Genomic DNA, 20,122 nt, shown 5'->3' with positions numbered 1-20,122 from the left:
TTTGATTATAGTGTTTATTCCTTGATTCTCCTTTAAAAATTTTTTAATGTTTATTTATTTTGAGGGAGAGAGAGACAGAGTACAAGCAGGGGAGGAGCAGAGAGAGAGGGAAAAACAGAATTTGACGCAGGCTCCAGGCTGAGCTGTCAGCACAGAGCCCAACGCAGGGCTCGAACTCAAGGAACGTGAGACCATGACCTGAGCCGAATATGGACACTTAACTGACTGAGCCACTCGGGCACCCCTTGAATTCTCCTTTTAAACAAACGTACTATCTTACTGTTTTAACTAGTTGAATAAAATATTTTGCAAGTGTTGGTTGAATAATTGTATAACTCATGTTATTTTAACTCTTTAAAAATTATTCTTAAAAGAATGCACCTCCACATGGAGATAATTTTGAAGAGTAGGTATTTCTTCCTAATATTCACCATATTCACTATATTTCTAAGATTTTCTCTTAACTAATTGACTTACATTAAGCCTGTGGTTAACAAAGCATGTACTTACACTTCTTAAGAGAGAAATTAAGTCTCTTTAAGGCTGAACAGTCCACCTTTCCAGTTACACTTTCCCATTGCCAGTTCCTTTGAGTATCTTCCTGGGCCTATGTTGAATATTTTGCAATTGACTCCAAGTCAGAATACCAAATAATTATATAGTAAGGCCACTCGAAACCTGATATTGAAATTACCTTCTAACATTTTCCCAATATCAAGTACTTAGATATGTTATCTTTTTTCTTTTTAATTAATTAAATGGAAGACAGGAAATCATGAAATCGTTGTAGTAAAGAGTCAATTAATCAATTATTTTAGATTCAAGTTAGTTAACATATAGTGTAAATTTGGTTTCAGGAGTAGACTTTAAGGATTCATCACTTACATATAATACCCAGTGTGCATCACATGTGCCCTCTTTAATGCCCATTATCCATTTAGCCCATCCCCCCATCCACCTTCCCTCTAGCAACCCTCATTTTGCTGTATGTATTTAAGAGGCTTTTATGGTTTGCCTCTCTCTCTGTTTTTGTCTTATTATTGCATTCGTGTTCGTCAAGGGTATTGGCCTGTAGTTCTCTTTTTTTGTGGACTCTTTAATTGGCTTTAGGATCAGAGTGATACTGGCCTTATGAAATGAATTTTATTTGTTGGGAGTTTTCTGATTACCAATTCAGTTTCTTTCCTTGTTACCGGTCTGCTCAAGTTTTTTTCTAGTTCTTCTTTTTCAGTAATAGTAGTTTATATGTGTCTAAGAGTTTGTACATTTCTTCCAGGTTGTTCCAATTTGTTGACATGTAGTTTTTCCATTATATTCCTTTATAGTTGTATTTCTGTAGTGTTGATTGTTATTTCTCCTGTCTCACATGTGGTTTTAATTATTTGGATACTTTCTGTTTTCTTTCTGATGAGTCTGGTTGGAGGTTTTTCAATTTTATTATTTTTTTTTCAATGAACCAGCTCCTGGTTGCATTTGATCTGTTCTCTTTGTGTGTGTGTGTGTGTGTGTGTGTGTGTGTGTGTGTGTGTGTGTTTTAGTTTCTAGACCATTTATTTCTGCTCTCATTTTAATTATTTCCTTTCTTCTGCTGGATTTCAACTTCATTTGTTGTTTGTCTTCTAGCTCCTTTAGGTGTAAAGTTAGGTTGTTTATTTGAGATTTTTCTTGCTTCCTGAGGTAGGCATGTAGTACTACTCTGTACTTTCCTCTTAGAACTGCTTTTGCTGCTCCCAAAACTTTTGTGGAGTGTTGTGTTTTTATTTTCAATTTTTTCCATGTATTTTTAAGTCCTTTCTTTGATTTCCTAGTTGACTAATTCACTGTTTATTAACATATATTTACCCTCCAATATATTTGTAGTCTTTCCAAATATCTTCTTGTGTTTAACTTCAAGTTTTATCGCATTATGAAGTTACATGGTATGATTCAATATTTTTGTATTTGTTAAGGCCTGATTTGTGACCTAATATGTGATCTATTCTGGAGAATGTTCCATGTACACTTAACAGAATGTATTTCGCTCTTTTAGAATAGAATGGGATGGAATATTAGAATTCCATGGAATGGAATGTTTTAGACTTTGGAATGTTCTGAATGTAATACATATCTGTAGAGATGGGTCATTACCTGTTCACTCTTTTTGGCCTTAATCCTTATAGCTACATCGATCACATTATAAGTTCTCAAAACATATGATTTGAATTAATTCATGAGTAGTCATAGAAGAAGGAGGAATAAACAGAAGTGACCTCCAAAACATCAGGCTTACCAACAAATATTTATTTATACAAGGTTGTACTGTGCCTTCATTAGAATGCCAAATTATTAGATTTTTTATAAGTCCATCTGGTCCTGTGTGTCATTCAAAGCCATTGTTTCCATGTTGATTTTCTGCTTAGATGAAATGTCCGTTGAGGTAAGTGTGTTGTAGATTCTAAGTCTAAAGTCTTTCTTGTCCAGCAAGAAAGTGGATTCAGGTGTAAATACGAGAGATGGCTAATGTCAGGGAAAAGATAAGAGCCCTGAATATGTATGTATGTATGTATGCATTTATAGTTTATATTTAAATTCCACTTAATTATCATATAATGGAATATTAGTTTCAGATATATAATTTAGTGATACAACATTTATAGTCTTTAATTGTTAATATGATCTTCTTATACTAAATTCTACTTTAATTTGCTAAAATCATGGCTATCTTCCCTCATATTCAAAGAGAATATCAGATTAATTTCCAAACTAGAGAACAGGACATTTTCTGTAACCAGTGCAAATTTTGCATTAAATAATCCAGTTATTGTCCCTCACTCATTAATCATCGAAAGTTCCAGGAAAGCTACCTATTTTTTTGAAAAGGCAAAGGGGCACTTGGTGCCTTGGACAGTTAGGCATCCGACTTCAGCTCAGATCATGATCACGGTTTGTGGGTTTGAGCCCCATATCTGGCTCTGTGCTCACAGCTCAGAGCCTGGAGCTTGCTTCAGATTCTGTGTCTCCCTCTCTCTCTCTGCTCCTCTCTTGCTCATGCTTTGTCTTTCTATTACAAAAAAAATAAATAAAAATAAATACATTTTTTGAAAGGCAAATAAACCCATATACAATAAATTTAATTGTTCAATTTGTATCCTCCAATATGAATCGTTTTATTAACAGTTTCCACGTAGACTTTATGAAGAGATTAGTTGGTTATTCCCTTCTTACCCACAGTTTTATTGCTCATGCCACAAAGTAGCTACTTTAAACTAAATAATAGAAAGCCAGTATATATAACAACTATGTGATATTATCTATTTTGATTAGTAAAGTGTAAAATCAGAAATGTTAATATTTTATTAAGGAAGGAAAATCAAATGTCAGCTTTAAGTAATCTTAATTTTCTGACTTAGATGCTTTTAATATTGAAGTTTATTTTAATTTTGAAACAGAGAGTTCCAATATCTACTTTAAATCTACTTTAAATACCAAAGATAAAAGACATTTTTTCACATGAAACAAGACATAATTTAAGGATTAGTAAATGCACTCACTTTAAAAGATAGCTAAAATTTCCCATAGTATTTTGTAAGAATTAGTCTCATATAATTCTGATCTTGGACAGTCTCTTCAGTTAAGGTGGCTTATAAAAATGAAGGACTACTTTTATATGGGTGCATAGCAAGCTACACTAAGGATGACTCAGCCAAACATCACTTGAAAGGCACCTTCCAAACTTTAAGGACATTGTCTTAGAGTTTTGGCACATACTTAAGTTGAATGATGAACAGATCATGCAGATGGCCTTCCTTGAATTCAATAGCCCTAGGGAATATAATAGTGTGGCTTGATTTTGAATTTCACATATAGAACTTGGGGAGTTGTGAATAAGTGTCATTATTCAAGGAAAACTGAGGTGTGATTGAAGATTTATAGGAATGGGTGGGCTGAACAAAATTTTCTATTCAATGGCAAATAAGTAAATTCCCCACGTGTTATAAAACATTGATGTTGTTCTAACTTGAGTTGTTAGTGTGAGATATAGGTGGACAGAATACATAGGCTTCTTCATATTTTCATCCTTTCAAATAGAGTCATGGACAAAGGGGGAGATTGTAGAGGGATAGATTAATTCAATTTTCCTGGCTGGCCAACAAGTTTAAAAGTTGTCTTCTAGAGACATCTGGGTAGATGAAGAAAATGTCGCTGCCTAGCAACCTGCCTCTCATTATTTCTTCCCAAATGATACAAAAGATAGAAAAGTAAATTCTACATCAGAGGTGGGCAAACATTTTTTGTAAGAGGATAGATAGTAAATATTTTAGTCTTTTGAGGCCATGAGGTCTCTGTTAAGCTACTCAACTCTGCGATTAAAAGCAGCCATAGACAAAATGCAGATGACTGGGAGTGGACATGTTTCAATAAAACATTATTTACTAGAACCAGTGGTGGATAGATTTCACTTTAGATCTTAATTTTCTCACTGTTGCTCTGTACTGTGGTCTTTACTCCTAATATACTCCTAAGTGGCTTTGCTGGTGTTCAGTGAGAAGTCTGAGGTTTGAAGAGATATTAATAAGGTCTTTTCACCTTCTTAGCCCAAACTGCAAGCTCAAAGACTGCTCAGCATTAGGTGTCTTTGTTGAACTCTTAACCTTATTACTCATGTGCAATCATGGGCTACACTTGTTCCTCAGCCAAGGCATAAATGGGGACCTTCTGCCCAGATTCCAGTTCAATGTAGTCTTGACCCGAGGATACTAACCACTTCAGCTGATTTGATCTTTGCCAACTCACTTCAGAGAGATAGTCATGTTGAGCCTCGTCTCTGTCTTGCACTGTAGACTGAGGTAGTGTTAATTGTGGACACATTTATTGAAATCTCTATTTCTAAAAAGATACAGTTTTGAGTTTTTTGTTGTCAGGTTTCTTCACTAACTTGATTTAGTTTCATGATGACTTAAGCAGAGAACATGGGCTCAAATTAGTTACTCTGGTAGAGCTGGAAGTAAAAGTCCTCTTATTATTTTTAATCCTGTTTTATTTTGTGCGTATGTGCATGTGGGTATGAGTGCTTGCAGGCTATCATCCAGCAGTTGTTGTCGAAAATTTTCCCCTCTTTCTTGAAGTAAATCTAAATATTCTAGGTTGCTTATGTCTTTAGTATATCATATTTGTTTCCAGATTCCTAGTATTTATTTTCTTACTTTAGTTACAATGTTTTAATTTTGCTTGATAATATACCCATTTTGAGTTCTTTTTTTAAAGTTTATATGATTAATACCTTAAAGCAAAGATGAAATATCTTATATTTCGAATGTTTCTTTTAGCATATTTAGATTGTGAATTGAAGAAGTTTAGAAAAACTATTGATCCAAAAATTTCTCAGGACTCATAGACACTATATTTCACATGTTATACAATCTCTTTTTGGATAATATTAGAGAAGATTAGTGAGAGAGGAAGAAAATTTTATTTCTTGGAAATAAATTCTCATGTTCCTTTAATTAATTAATTTAATTGAATAAACAGTTTTGATTTAGATTAAAGATAGAAATAAATAATTTGTTCTGGGCAGGTTCACAAATCAAGATTTGAAAGATTTTAGGTAAGTTAACCTGACTGAACTAGTTAGGACTTCCAGAGAAAAATGTGAAAGAACAAATCATTGTTTTCATTAATTTTTCAAATTCCATGTGCTCTTACTTGTGTAAGGTAAATGTAGTTTTTTATTGTGTCATTAAAACCTGTTTCACTTGCTTGTTCCTCAAAGTATAAATGAAAGGGTTCAACAAAGGAGCAACAGATGTAGTGAGCACGGTTACCCCTTTATTGATGTCCACCTGTTCTTTGGCTGAAGGCTTGATATAGATGAAAATACAGCTGCCGTATGTGATGGAAATAACAATCATGTGAGATGAACAGGTAGAGAAAGCTTTTTTCCTTTGGGAAGCAGAAGGGAATCTTAGAATTGTCCTGATGATATATACGTAGGAAACAATGATACCGATCAGTGTAATAATGAATGTCAGTACTGCAAAGATTATAACCATCTGTTCTATAAGCCACGTGTCTGAGCATGAAATCTTAAAAAGAGGAAATGGGTCACAGCCAAAATGGTCAATGGCATTGGAGTCACAGAATTCCAGCTGGAAGCCCATACCAAGAGGTGCAACGATGATCATCAACCCAGAGATCCAGCTACAGAAGACAAAGATGGTACAGACTTTGTTGTTCATGATGGTCATGTAATGAAGGGGTTTGCAGATGGCCACATAGCGGTCATAGGACATGGCTGCCAGGAGAAAAAATTCTGTGACCCCAAAAACCCCATAAAAAATGCTTGACTAACACAAGCATTATAAGTAATTGTTTTGTCCCCAGTTGATAAGCTGTACAGGAAAATGGGAATAGGAATACATACCTTTGTAAATAAGATTTCTAAGATGGAGACATTTCGAAGAAAAACATAGGTGTCTTAAGATGAAAATCCATGAAAGTAAGAATGATGATGGTCAAATTTCCAGTCATGCTCAGCACATAGGTGAGAAAGAAGAAGATAAAAAGGAGAACTTGCAGCTGTGGGTCCTATGTAAGTCCCAACAGGATGAATGTTGTTATTGCTGTGTGATTTCTCATTGCTGCCTTTGCTGTTTTAAGCAATCTACATGCAAAATGTCAAAGAGAAAGTATCTAAACAGAAAACAAAACAGAAAGCAATGAAACAGAAAACAAAAAAACAAGAGTCAAGTTTAAAGGAATCAAGAGCTGATTTTTAGAAAGGATAAATAACATTGATAAAACTGTTGTGAAAAAAGAGGAAAGATAAGATTTATCAGGAATGAGAGCAATGCTAGCATTACAGGTTATAAAGCTAATAAGAAGATAAAAATGAAATATTTTGAAAACATCTGCAGAGTAGATTTGGTAACTTCAATGAAATGAGCTTATTCTTTGAAAGGTACAATTTACTCAAGCTAATTCAAAATGAAATATCTAACCTAGAGAGCCCTGTATCTATTAAAGTAAACAAACATCTAGCAAATCACCCCACAAAGAGAACTTCAGGGTCAGATGATTTAATTGTAGACTTCTACTGAACGTTTAAGACAAAAACACAGTTCTATTTAAATCCTTTCATAAAATTGATTGCTGAAAGCAAAAATTATAACATTATCTAGTGGAGTTTCTGATGTATATAAACATAATATAAATGACAATTGCAATAAAAAGAGAAGAGTGCAGCATCCTATATGGTAATATATTTTCTAAATTCTACCCTCATTTGTATGATATTGATTCAAGTGGTCGGTGAAATGCTTACTGTTTTTATTATAAGTCACACACAAGCTTTTAGGAAATGGTATAGTCCAAAACATATTATATAAATTTAAATGAAACATAAAGGAGTTAATTTTAAGCCAGGAAATAGGAAACAAAAGAAAGAACAACAATGGGAACAAACAAAAGTCAAGTAACAAAATGGTGAACAGAAGTCCAAACATAAATCATCACATATTATAAAATAATCATAACATACCACACTGATTAAAAGGTAGAGATTATAAGATTTGTTTTAAAAAATATCCCCCACCTAGATGGTGTATTTAAACCCTTCACTTCAAATATAATGATAAGGATAGGTTAAAGTACAAGAATAGAATAATGAGTCTCATGTGAACCATAGTCAAGAGAATGCTGGAGTAACTATGTTAATATTACCACCAAAGAAAATTAACAGGCATACAGAAGGAAATTACATATTATTTGATAAATGAGCCAGTTAACCAGGAACATCAAGAAATTGTAATTATTTGTGTATTTAACAGTGTATCAAACTATAAGAAGAATACTGGCACAAATGAAAGAAGAAACAGATAAATTGGCAATTATAATTAGAGATTGTCTCAGTTATTGATGGAACTAGTTGATTGAAAGTTATTAAAGGTATAGAAAAACTAAACAATAGTTTTGAGTGGTGGATGTAGGGGTTGAGAGAGAGGGAGAGAGAATCCCAAGCAGGGTCTGCACTGTCAGTGCAGAAGCTGACATGGGGCTCAATCTCAGGAACCACGAGATTATGACCTGAGACAATATCAAGACTCAGATGCTTAACCAAGTGAGTCACCGAGGTGCCCCTCCATTTCCTTTTATTAGGCAAGTATTACCATGATAGCAAAACCAAAGAAAGACATTACAGAAAAAGGAAAACATCTGAACAATATCTTCTATAATTAAGATAGAAATTTTCAACAAAAAAAGTAAATCAAGCTCATTATACTCAATAACTTAATAAACATAACACATCATGAGAAGGTGACATTTACTCCAGGAATTCAGTGTTGGCTCAATATTTTATTTTATTTTTTTAAGTGTTTATTTAAATCCTAGTTAGTTAACATATAGTGTAATACTGGTTTCAGGAGTAGAATTTAGTGATTCATCACTTACATATAATAACTAGTGCTCATTATAAGTGTCCTCCTTAATACCCATCACCCACCTAGCCCATCCCCTACCCAGAGTTCAGTATTTTAAATCAATCAATCTTTCTCCATAATAACAGAAGAAGGGAGAATGCATAGTATCTTCTGATGAGTTTCAGGATAGAATCTTTAACAAAATTCAACACTAATTATTTATGTAAAAAATGTCTCAGTAAAGTAGAAGCAAAGAGAGCTGTCTCAATGTGTAAAACACATTGTGTAAAACAAAACAGAAGTTCTGCTAATATCAAATATAAGGAGAAGAGCCTAAAAGCTTTCCTGTAAAATCATGAACTAAGCAAGGATGACTACTTTCTAGTTCATATTCAACAATGTGCTGGAGTTTCTAACCAGTAAAATAAGGATAGAAAAATATGATAACATTCTGATTAGAAATAAAGGAGTTAAATCATCTTCCCTGGATAACATGATTGGGTAGATAGAGAATCCTAAGTAATCTACAAAATATCCTTTAATGATTAAGTGAATTTAGCAAACACAAAAGATAGAGTGTCAATATATATGTGTGTATATATCTGTATATAAAGAATTCATGTATGTGATAATGTGGATAAAATTTAAACTAGTATGCCAAGTGAAAATATATACACATTAAAGAGAAAAAACTTTAAGATTTAATTTAATTAGAAAAGACAATCCAAATCTCTTATGAATGATTAACTGGGAAAGAGCACAATTAAACATTTACAAGTCATAGAAATGCGTATATCTTGATTGTATTAGTAGTTATAAAGATGTGTATCCACATTTGTCAAAGCTCAATGGAATATGACACTTAAGTGCATTTTATTGTATGTATATAAGTTATACTGGAATAAAAGTGATTTAAATAAGACCAGTCAGAGTGGGGGAAGATATTTGTAATAATCATCAAGGACTATAATAAGAATTTTAAATTTATTTCAAACCAAAGGGAAAACAAAACACAACCTAATAACAATTAGACTAATTTCTTCACTAAAAAGCATACCTAATGGCTAGTGAACATATGAAATGTGAACTTTCTAGTACTTAGGGAAAAGGAAATTAAATTCACAGCCTCTGCTCAACCATGAGAATAACTGACATTAAATAGATGGACCATACCATGAATCGTGAAGATTAGAGTGTACATTCATATAAACATTATGAAAACTTTTTGAATATATTTACTAAGCTGATGTCCAGATATCTTTGAAACAGGAAGTTATAATCCTAAGTACTATTCCAATCAAAATGTGTACATATGTAAACAAAATATATGCATATTTAGGAAAGTTTCAGCCTCATTATTCTCAGTAATCCAAAAACTTGAAATATAAAAATGTCCATTAATAATAAGAATCAGTTTTTAACTTGTGCTATATTCATAAAATGGAAGAGTATACTAATGAAGATAAAACTAATATTGCTACATGCAATAGCGTGAAAAGTTCTCAAAAACATAATTTAAATGAAGGTACAAGAACAAAAGAATACGTAGAATATGATTTCATTTATGCAAGTTTCACAAATAAGCAAAACATTCTATGGAGTTAGAAGTCAGGAGAGTGTCTCTATTCTGAGAGGATTGTGAAGGTATTGACTAGGTCTGGGCTTAGGTTATATGCCTCTATAGGCTTAGATGATGCCATTTGTGTGCTATATACAAAACTGTGCCCTTATGACTTGTTCACTTTCATTTGTTACTATTTGCAATAGTAATGTTAAACTATTGCAAAATGTAGCAATTAAAAACAAGACAAACCCTGAGATTTGACCATTTTATCTGCCGCTTTCATATTCTATAATAGTTCCTTATTTATACACTTCTTAGTAATGCACCAAGCCCTTTATTACATACATTCAGTTTATTAAAATATGAGGCAACGCTTGTCACAAGTTGTATTCTTTAGCATAGCTCAGGTTAATATCCAGCCAATCTCTGAATTTCAAAGACCATGCCATTAAATGAATTCACTTAAGTGAATACAAATCACTCTTTAGTCTCTTCTTCTGTCTTTCATTCATTAGTCAGGCTGCCAAAATCTGATAACTTTATTCACTAATGTACTATCACCACTCTTGCTCAATTCATTATTTTTACTCTTCTTTTAGAAAGCCTCCTTCCACCCTATTGCTCACATCTGGATAAGGCTAATCTATTTACAACCTTAATATGTTATAAAAACATTTCATCTCTTTCATTCCACCTGTTTCTATGCTACTTAAGATCACTTTGATCTCACACTCAAAATGAAAGATTCATACCCTAATTGGACTTCCTATACCCTGTTTTGAGCATTTCAATCCTTCTTCCTCACTGCACCTAGAATAAGTTCTGAGTTACCATCTCAATTCCTATAGACTAGGCTGGCAACATCTCCATTGTATTCCTATATACATGATCCCAGCATCAGAGCTGTATTGAATTACTTATTTAACTGTTTGTCACCCAGTTAGACTGTGACACTCTTGAGATCAGGGTCCATCTTATTCTCAGTGGTAGACTCAGATTTTATCACATTTCCTGGAATATAGTAGTTTCTCAGTATATTAATTAAACACATAGATATTTACAAAGACCAAGATGTATCCTCTACTTATATTTCAAGATTCTGCTTGACAGAAGTCCTTTAATTCCTATGGTTCATGTAGAAGATACTACACTAATGCGGAAAGTCCTTCCTTGATATAAGAATTTGTATCATGCTCCTCTAGCCCTTCTGTGGCCAAATTTTTGAGTATTAGAATATAGTCTCTCAGGCTGGGCATTTCATCAGCTCTCCCTGATCACAATTCCATAGGATTTTTCATTTAAATTCTAATGTAGACCATGTGAAAGCAATAGAGAACATAAATCAATAAGGATAAGGTAATGAGGTCTTTAAAAAGTTGTAGGTATGAGCTAATGATAGTATTGTATAGTATTATAATTACCTGAACTAGCTGCTAGAAAGTCCCTTAACTGTGTGGGATTACTCTTTGATTTTATTGGCAGTACATAGGACAAATTCCTCAGACTGTAGTCCAGTTAGAATGGACTGACGTTTCTGTTGTATGATGTGGTATGAGATGGCTAGCTTCAACCAAAGCCTGCTCCTGGGTTCCTTCTTTGACACAATGGTCTTGGATGGAACCTCCGTAACCAAGAGTAGCATTCAGAATTTCTAGAAACTATTAGAGAGGATGAAGGCTGAAATATACTCATGGGCAAAAAACTTAATCTCAAGGCTGTTATCCTATTCTGTTCTGCAGAGGCACACCTGAAACACCTGTAGTAGCTCAAATGAGAAACACAGAATCGTTGTTACCAAAGCCCACCTTCCCTTCTTCTTCCAGTCATCTTCCTTTCATTCCCTGTTGTAGCCTCTAGTAAAAGTCCCTGCTGATCCTGGCTATTATCCTAGGATGTGGAATAACCCTTTCTTTGTCCTTCTAGTTACCTACTTCAGAAACATGCCTCAGAAACATTCGGACAAATTAATTTTATTACCGATGTAACTTACTATTTTTTTTTACATAAGTTTAATATGCCTAGACATCAAAACTTTTTGTTTAAAGAACAAGATCTTTCTTAGTTGAAGAGATGTATTTGTACAATTGAGATTGTGTGTGTGTTAGTATGAACATGCGTTAGCAATTAGGGCAATAGATATTGCGTTATATGTTTATCAAATATAACCATTTTATTGCTCACATATTTAACGAAATCCTATTTAATGATTTGTTATTTAACATTTAACATAATTTAGGGTGTTGCTGGTATAAAAAATTTGGCTAATATGTAGTAAAATATATGTCTTTTGTTTTATTATTTTGAATTGTTCCCATTGCTTGAGGGCTTTACTGATTCTGATATTATCATACATTTACTCATATTTTCTTTCCACAGCTTTAAGAACTATTTACATTAGTATCTATAATGTATCTGTATTATATTGGTATAACGTATGAGGATATCAAATTTTCCCCCAAATGATTAAGTAGTTGTTTTAATGCCATTTTAGAGGTTGAGAAAGATACAATCTGGGCAGAAAAACCTGTGGTGATATTTTGCACATAATGTGCTATTTTTTATCCGTATGTTAATTATATATATTTTATTTTTTATGTTTATTTATTTTTGAGAGAGAGAGGGAGCAAGAGGAGGCAGACAGAGAGGGAGATACAGAATCTGAAACAGGCTCCAGGCTCTGAGCTGTCAGCACAGAGCCCAACGCAGGGTGTGAGATCATGATCTGAGCCGAAGTCAAATGTTTAACCAACTGAGCCACCCAGGTGCCCCAGTATGTTAATAATATAGTAACTAAAGAAAAATTTGAAAACACAGCATATCATGAATTGATGTTCAACACTAATTTCTCATATGCTAGGAATTTGATGTCAATATCTTAGCCTAGTAAAATTGTCAGCAAAATGTAAAAATTTAAAAAATGGTGGCTTTAGCCAGAAAAGTGGCAATGGAAATAGTTACATGTGGCTAAATTCCACCTTGGTCCAATCCAACATGTAGAAGTCACTAAGAAAAGGAGGGATCAATCCATAGAGAATTTGGCCTTCAAGAAGTCTCCCATGTCATTTTGGAATGTTCCTCTTGGTTTTGAGCCTAATAATGCTGTCAGAATGCTTTCTAAGAACTTTTAAAGGTAAAGCTAGGGTAAAAAACACATGAAGAAATCGTTAGTTGACATTGCTGTCTGTAATTCTAATCCAACACCGCTGAATTATTTTCCCATTCATATTAGATTCTCCTTCCCCCTTTTTTTCTACCTTAAGATTCCTAGTTCTCAACATCAACATATTTATTAATTTGCCCAATGCTAAAATTTATACAAGATGAAATCAGAGTTTCTCCATCAGTACCAACAACGATTACAAACAAATTAAAGATTCATTTATTAATCCTTTTACTCTTTAGAATATATCCCATGGACAGTCAACCATCAGAGCACAATATTTAAAGAGTTACACACTAAATTATTTTTGTTTCTTTGCTTTTTACCCCTGTGGTTTGTTCACTTTAAGTTACTGTTACTTCATTTGTTTCTGCTTCAGTTCAATTATAATTTTTCCCATAATACGGTCATTTAAGCTTTAAAATATATAAAATTCGGTTAAAAATACAATTTTTATTTTAAAGGTATACTCAAAGAAGCTTCATGAGTTCATTTTACTTCTTGAAAAAGTTTTTGGATTTATGATATAAGAATGTCAATTTTTCAAAAATGAATCTATTTATTCATTCAAAAAAGGTTCAATACTCATATTCTCGGTATGGAATCAGGCATTAGATTATTGATTACTTTCTAAGCTAAATACCTTTCTCATCTCTCTATGTATTATCTATTATCTATTATCTATCTATCTATCATCTATCAATCATCTATTTATGTATCTACCATTATCTGTATGTCATCTAACCATCCATTTACTTAATTGGAAACATGGCATAATGGTTAACAAACTGCACTTTGGAATTAAAGATCTAATTGCAATCCTGTGTCTATAATTTCTATACTTTGTCATGAGCATGAGCAAGTAAAATGATTTCCCTAATTCTCATTCTTTCCAACAAATAAGAAGTTCAGAATTATGTATACTTTGCCTATTATGATGATTAAGTTGAAAACAAAGGTACGACAATTAGTACAGTACTTCTGCACAGTAAAAATGCAATAAATGATAGAGGTTACAATGATTAGTAACTCAAAAAGTTTGAACTTAGGTGTACATTCTCAAATCACTGAAGGAAATATTCATTCTCAAATTATAATGTGCAAAAATTCTACTTTTTCCTCTTAATATTGAACACAATTGTTTGTATAAAAAAAAAGATAAGTAGGAGTAGTACTTGAGTTAGGTCCCCATATGCTGCTCTTCTAGTGATAGATTTGCATGTTGGAAAAGAAAAAAAAACACTCAAAAAGGAACTAACTTAGCACATACTATTATTATCTCGGCACATATTATTGTGTATGGTCCAAAATAATCTCCTAGTTTACAGCATGATTGTCTTGCTGATTGTCTACATGATTGTCTTGAAAGGAGTATTTCTAATGTGACAATCCTAACTGTTGTCTGTCATCATGCTTGAAACAAGAAGCTTTTATTTAATAAAATGAGAAGGAGAAAGGCCAACTGGTGTTTTGTAGGCTCTTTTGAATATTTTTCATCTCGCTTATTTCTCCTTAGAGACACTGTCCCCTTGGATTTCCAGTAGGAATGCGCTCATTCCTTAGATCATTTGAAACTAATAAATATTTCCCAAGTTTCAAGCTAATCATCTCAGCTATGGTAATCTTCACGAATGTTTGCAAAGTGGGATTGGTTGGATGCACATATTATAATTTGTATGATATTTAAACAGAGGAGCTTAAGAGAAATCTTTATTACCCAGGGCATAGATACTACCATGTGTTTAGATATATTGATAGTGCAGAAAAATTACATTATTAAAATAGTCACGCTTTATCTCCCTGCTTTGAATTAATTTTAAAAAAGGTATTTTATATTAATTTTTCTGCCTACAAAATTGAATACTGTTTCCCAGTGAGTATGTTTGCCTTTCATTATGGTTGATCCCTGGTCATGTAGCCTCTAGAAAAAAAATACCAGCATATACTGTTTACGTTAAGTAAAATAGTGGTGTTGCTTTCAAAAATGTAAGAGTAACTACAAATACTCTGTAAATTACATACAAATAAGAAGCAATGATTTAGAAGTGATATTTTGTTATTACTCCTTGTATAAAGCATTACTCCTCATTTTCTAAACCCATAAATACAAGAGCTTGAAGTTTCCTTTATGCACTTGCACTTGCATTTCTAATACTCTAGTGGTTTAAACCAGACAGTACAGTACAGTATTGTGAAGGGAATGAAGAATATCCTATGCTCTCTAGAGAAAGAGTACCTGAACAACTCTAGAAGTCAGTCAAATATAACAAAGTTGGAGGATACTTTTCTCAGAGAATTGGCTTTGCATATGTTAATACATTTTTGAAAAATAGCTCTTTTGGAGGTGCTAATTATGATGAACAGTTGAGCGATGAAAACTTACCATTGATAATTAATGGGGTTATGAATTTGTCTATGAGGTAATGGGAAAAATCATGTACAAGGAAAATTTTATGTATTCAATAATAAAAAGAACAGCTTCAGAACAGGTAAAGATATTTATTGGAAAATAATAAGAACAATTTAGATTAAATATTTTTATTTAAAAGAAAGAATACATATGATATGTTTTTTTTCTCTCTGCCAGTTTTTATGTTCTAAGTTATTTGGGAATAGCCTACGTATTCAGCAATTATTTAGCAAATTGATAACAAAGATTTCCTTGAGTTAAGAGGAAAGTAAAGTGCTTCACTAGATTTATTTTAATTGAATATATGGCTCTAAAATATATAACCAATTAGTGTTTTGAATTCACAGGATTTTTTCTTTAGCTTTTATAAAATAAAATTAGAGAAGTTTGAAAAACATGTTTTATTGCATGTTTTCTTTACTAGGATGTGTTACGAAGAATGACTGAATTTTTAATGAAAAATATAAATGCCCTATAATTTAACAACTTACTGTAAGTCCTTTATTTTTAATTCCTATTATATTTGTATATGTTGGCAGAAATCATACCTTAATGTAGCCTATGTAGACATTTATAAAAATAGGGTCAGTTTGTATACAGCTTTTTGCATTTTTGCATCTAAAATTTCATTTAGAATATTTCTAAAGGGAATATATTCATCAATGTCCTCACTTCCAAATGAAATTATCTGCATGAATAAAATGATTTAAAGAACTGACAATTTAAAAATATTTAGAATGCTTCCTACATTTCACTCAAACTATGCCATGACAAATGGCTCATATGTAAGTTGGTAATTGAATTGCCTTTTGAGAGAGGTAAATATTCCATTATACATTCTCAATATTTTTTTTCCTTTTTCGAAATTTGTGGTTTTTTTCACATTGCTGAACTGGTAATAGTTTCAATTTATTATTTTGGATATTCTGTAAATATTCATTAACAATTTTTTTAATGTTTAGCTTTGAGAGAGAGAGTGAGAGAGGGGCAGAGAGAGAGAGGGAGACGAAGAATCCAAAACAGGCTCCGGACTGTGAGCTGTCAACACAGAGACCCATGTGGGTCTCCAAACCCCAAACCCTGCGATTATGACCTGAGCCAAAGTCAGACGCTTAACTGACTGAGCCACCCAGGCGGCCCTTACACTCTTTTTCTTTTGTCATTTTATATTCTTTAGCAGTAGTTCATAGGAAAGTTGCAAGAGGCTCTAATGGGGCTCTAAGCAAATACAACTTTTAATATGAAATCTAAAATTTCTGAATTTCAGAATTCATTATACTGGCATATTTTATTTCTACAAAGCCAATAATTAAAAATGAATTAATGAATTTTGAATGAGAAACCAAGATTTTATCTAATTTATTAATAAATGGACATACTTTGAACTAGTTACAAATGAGTTGGAAGTTTGTAAGGATGAAAAAATAAAGTATTATGGATTTTGCAGACTAATTTTCAAAACCGAGTTGACATCAATAGTGCTTTTTAAAAATAGTTTCTGTTGCATGCTTCTAGATCATATCTTCAGCCTCATAAAGTTTTACTTCATAAATAAGTATGTTTGTGAATATGGATCCTTTCATATATCTTTTTCTACCTATAAAGCTACCCAGATAGTTTCTTATTATTGTACGTTTTTAATTTCTAGAATGTGACATCACAAAAGAGAAATGAAGAACCATACAAAGCAGATAGAGTTTATCTTTCTGGGACTGACAGATAATTCTCAGTTACAGATTGTAATTTTCTTACTTCTACTTCTAAATTACATGTTGAGTATTTTAGGAAACTTAAGCATCATTGCCCTCACGCTACTGGCTTTTCTTCTCAAGACCCCGATGTATTTCTTCCTCCGTAATTTCTCTTTCCTGGAAATTTCCTTCACAAGTGCTTGTATCCCCAGATTCCTACTCACCACTGTAACTGGAGAGAAGACCATCTCCTACAATGATTGTATATCTCAGTTATTTTTTTACATATTATTGGGGACTACAGAATTTTTCCTTCTGGCAGCTATGTCCTATGACCGCTATGTTGCCATCTGTAAGCCTTTGCATTATGCATCTATCATGAGCAGCAGAGTCTGTCATCAGCTTGTACTCAGTGCTTGGGCAACTGCATTCCTGATCATTTTCCCTCCACTGATTTTGGTTCTTAACCTGGATTTCTGTGCCTCAAACATCATTGATCATTTCATTTGTGACATTTCTCCTGTCTTGCAACTTTCTTGCTCAGACACACATTTATTAGAACTGATTGCTTTTTTCTTAGCCGTGATGATCGTCATTGTCACACTGTTCTTAGTAGTTTTGTCTTACTCTTATATCATGAAGACAATTCTAAAATTCCCTTCAATTCAGCAAAAGAAAAAAGCCCTTTCTACCTGCTCCTCTCACATGATTGTTATATCCATCACTTATGGTAGTTGTATATTCATGTACATAAAGCCATCTGCAAATGAAAGAGTCACTTCAAGCAAAGGAGTGGCTGTGCTCAATACTTCAGTGGCCCCTATGTTGAATCCATTCATATATACTCTGAGAAACCAGCAAGTTAAACAAGCCTTCAGAGACATACGTAGAAAGATATTTTCTGCTTCAGACAAGTAATAACGTTTTTGAAATGATTAATGTGAAAATATATTAAAAAAAAAACCAGTGCATAAAAACTATTTAGACTCCTCTAGTTTAAGTAAATTTATCTTTAACATTTAATTATTTGGATCCCTTTAGTTTACCTGAGCTTAGAAACTCCATTCCATACATTCTGATTTAATGTTTGGTTCTTCAAACTGAAAATTTCTAGGTAAGAAATGTAAAATTACAAGTTTTTTCCTAGAAATGTAGTAAAATAAAATAAAAGGTTTTGATTGTACTATCCGGTGTAGGTGTGAGAGAGCTGTATTTGTTAATAATTTAAATAAATATACCATGTTTTATTTATAAGTCATGTTCTTTAAAATTCTTAGATAAACTTAACTTTTTAATTATTGAATGTTTTAGATACTCCAGAAGAACTTACTATTTAAAAGAATAATGTACAGAAATATTTTTAAAAGTTATTTATTGAAATGTCAATTGTGAAAATGGTAAAAAAATATATATTTTTTTGAAATGAAGCATACATCTCATTTGTGTGATTTTTAGTATTTATGTTGGGTAAAGTTTTAAAGTTACAGTCGAAGATAAACTATGGTTTAATATAAATGCAGTTGATTTCTCATACAGTCTTTTTCAAAAACATAAAACATGTTAATTTCTTAAACATGTCCATGAATCTATTGGAAAGTGGGAATATATGATGAACTTTATTGCTTGCCATATAGTTATTAGTTTTTACTTCAGTACAAATTTTCCATGGTAAATGATATCAACCATCTTTTCCTAATTCAAATGATTTCGTTAAAGATAGAATTATGTTTTATTTTCTCCAAAACTGAGGTTACTCTAAGTATTAGCTCTTAAAACACATAGATGTCACAACTCTGTGATTCTCCTAATGTATATGCCACTATGTCAGTTGGTTTACAGCATAGTGGTGATTAAGTTATTAACTCCAGATTATCTTCCATATGTGCCATATTTGTTCTTGTCTATGTCTACAGCTACCATACATTTCTCTCATAATTCCCATACAACTTCTTGAAAATATTTGTTGATTAATTTTAATGAAATCATACCAGATCATATCCATAACTCAAAGTAGAAACTACAATTCATTAACTGATCTTGACAATTAATAGGAATATGACTTATATTGTCAAAACTCAGAACGTTGGATACCTAAGATTTGTTTCATCCAATGTAAATTTTATTTAAAATGTTATGAAAATTCTGAATTCTGCATATTCGGTTTACTTCTCACAGTGATATGAATTATCAATTCTGTAATTCTTTGTGTACTCTAGGCTTATGCAAGTGTAGCATTGAAGAAAGTGACTCTGAGGCTTCTCACTGTAGAGGAAACAAATTACAAATAGTTGTTTCTTGACTAACCTGTATAGTGTATATTAGAATTAGAAGTATCAGTGTGAATGTGTTGCACACACACACATACCACATGAACACACACACACACAATACACACACACAGAGTCTTCTGAGAGGGCTTTTAAGCAGTAAAACACCAACACAACTAATTATTGGTTTTTAAACATTATTAACAAAAAAGGAACCTGGGATCCTTGGAGAAATGACAGTATTATTTAGGGCTGATCAAAGAGAGTATAAGAGAGCTGAAATTACCTTGTTGTAGAGAAGTACTCAAAAAAAAAATGAAGAAGACATTTAAACAAAGTTCAGAATACAATTAAGAGTGGCACTCACCATATTTGGGAAGTTTGGATATAAAATAAATGATGACTTAAGAGATTATAACGTATTGGCTAAAATGAGAATTCTTGAGACAATACTGCTTTAGAATAAATGAATAATCTATGCGGGAGAAAAGAAAGATCATTTATTTAGTAAAATATTCTGACTAATCAATGTAGAGGTAATGATTAAGTTAGCAAAGCATCAGTGAATGCTAAAACAATAAGGTGAAAGGCTGAAGAGCTGTTCTGGATTAACAGAGCTAAACAGAAATGAGAA

At 32.5% G+C, this 20,122-nt stretch overlaps 1 protein-coding gene and 2 pseudogenes across 1 annotated transcript; 1 reads left to right on the top strand and 2 right to left on the bottom strand.

Annotated features, from left to right (window-relative positions):
* Positions 1-5,661: 5,661 nt before the first annotated feature.
* Positions 5,662-6,615, bottom strand: LOC120227515 (annotated as a pseudogene).
* Positions 6,616-17,200: 10,585 nt separating this feature from the next.
* On the top strand, positions 17,201-18,139 carry LOC120227517 (olfactory receptor 6C70-like). The gene has a single exon (XM_039225616.1). It carries the CDS (start codon positions 17,201-17,203, stop codon positions 18,137-18,139), a length of 939 nt encoding a protein of 312 aa, XP_039081547.1.
* Positions 18,140-20,047: 1,908 nt separating this feature from the next.
* The window catches only part of LOC120227514, a 1,978-nt pseudogene continuing 1,903 nt past the window's right edge, over positions 20,048-20,122 (bottom strand).

This window comes from Hyaena hyaena, unplaced genomic scaffold (assembly GCF_003009895.1).
Source record: "Hyaena hyaena isolate Hyena2069 unplaced genomic scaffold, ASM300989v1 scaffold_2444, whole genome shotgun sequence".
NCBI lineage: Eukaryota > Metazoa > Chordata > Mammalia > Carnivora > Hyaenidae > Hyaena > Hyaena hyaena.
Note: the sequence above shows the minus strand (reverse complement) of the source record. Positions and strands in the feature narration are given on the sequence as shown.

Bases quoted from the DNA above. Each gene is read 5' to 3' on its own strand.
- LOC120227517 (XM_039225616.1), top strand. From the start codon at position 17,201: ATGAAGAACCATACAAAGCAGATAGAGTTTATCTTTCTGGGACTGACA.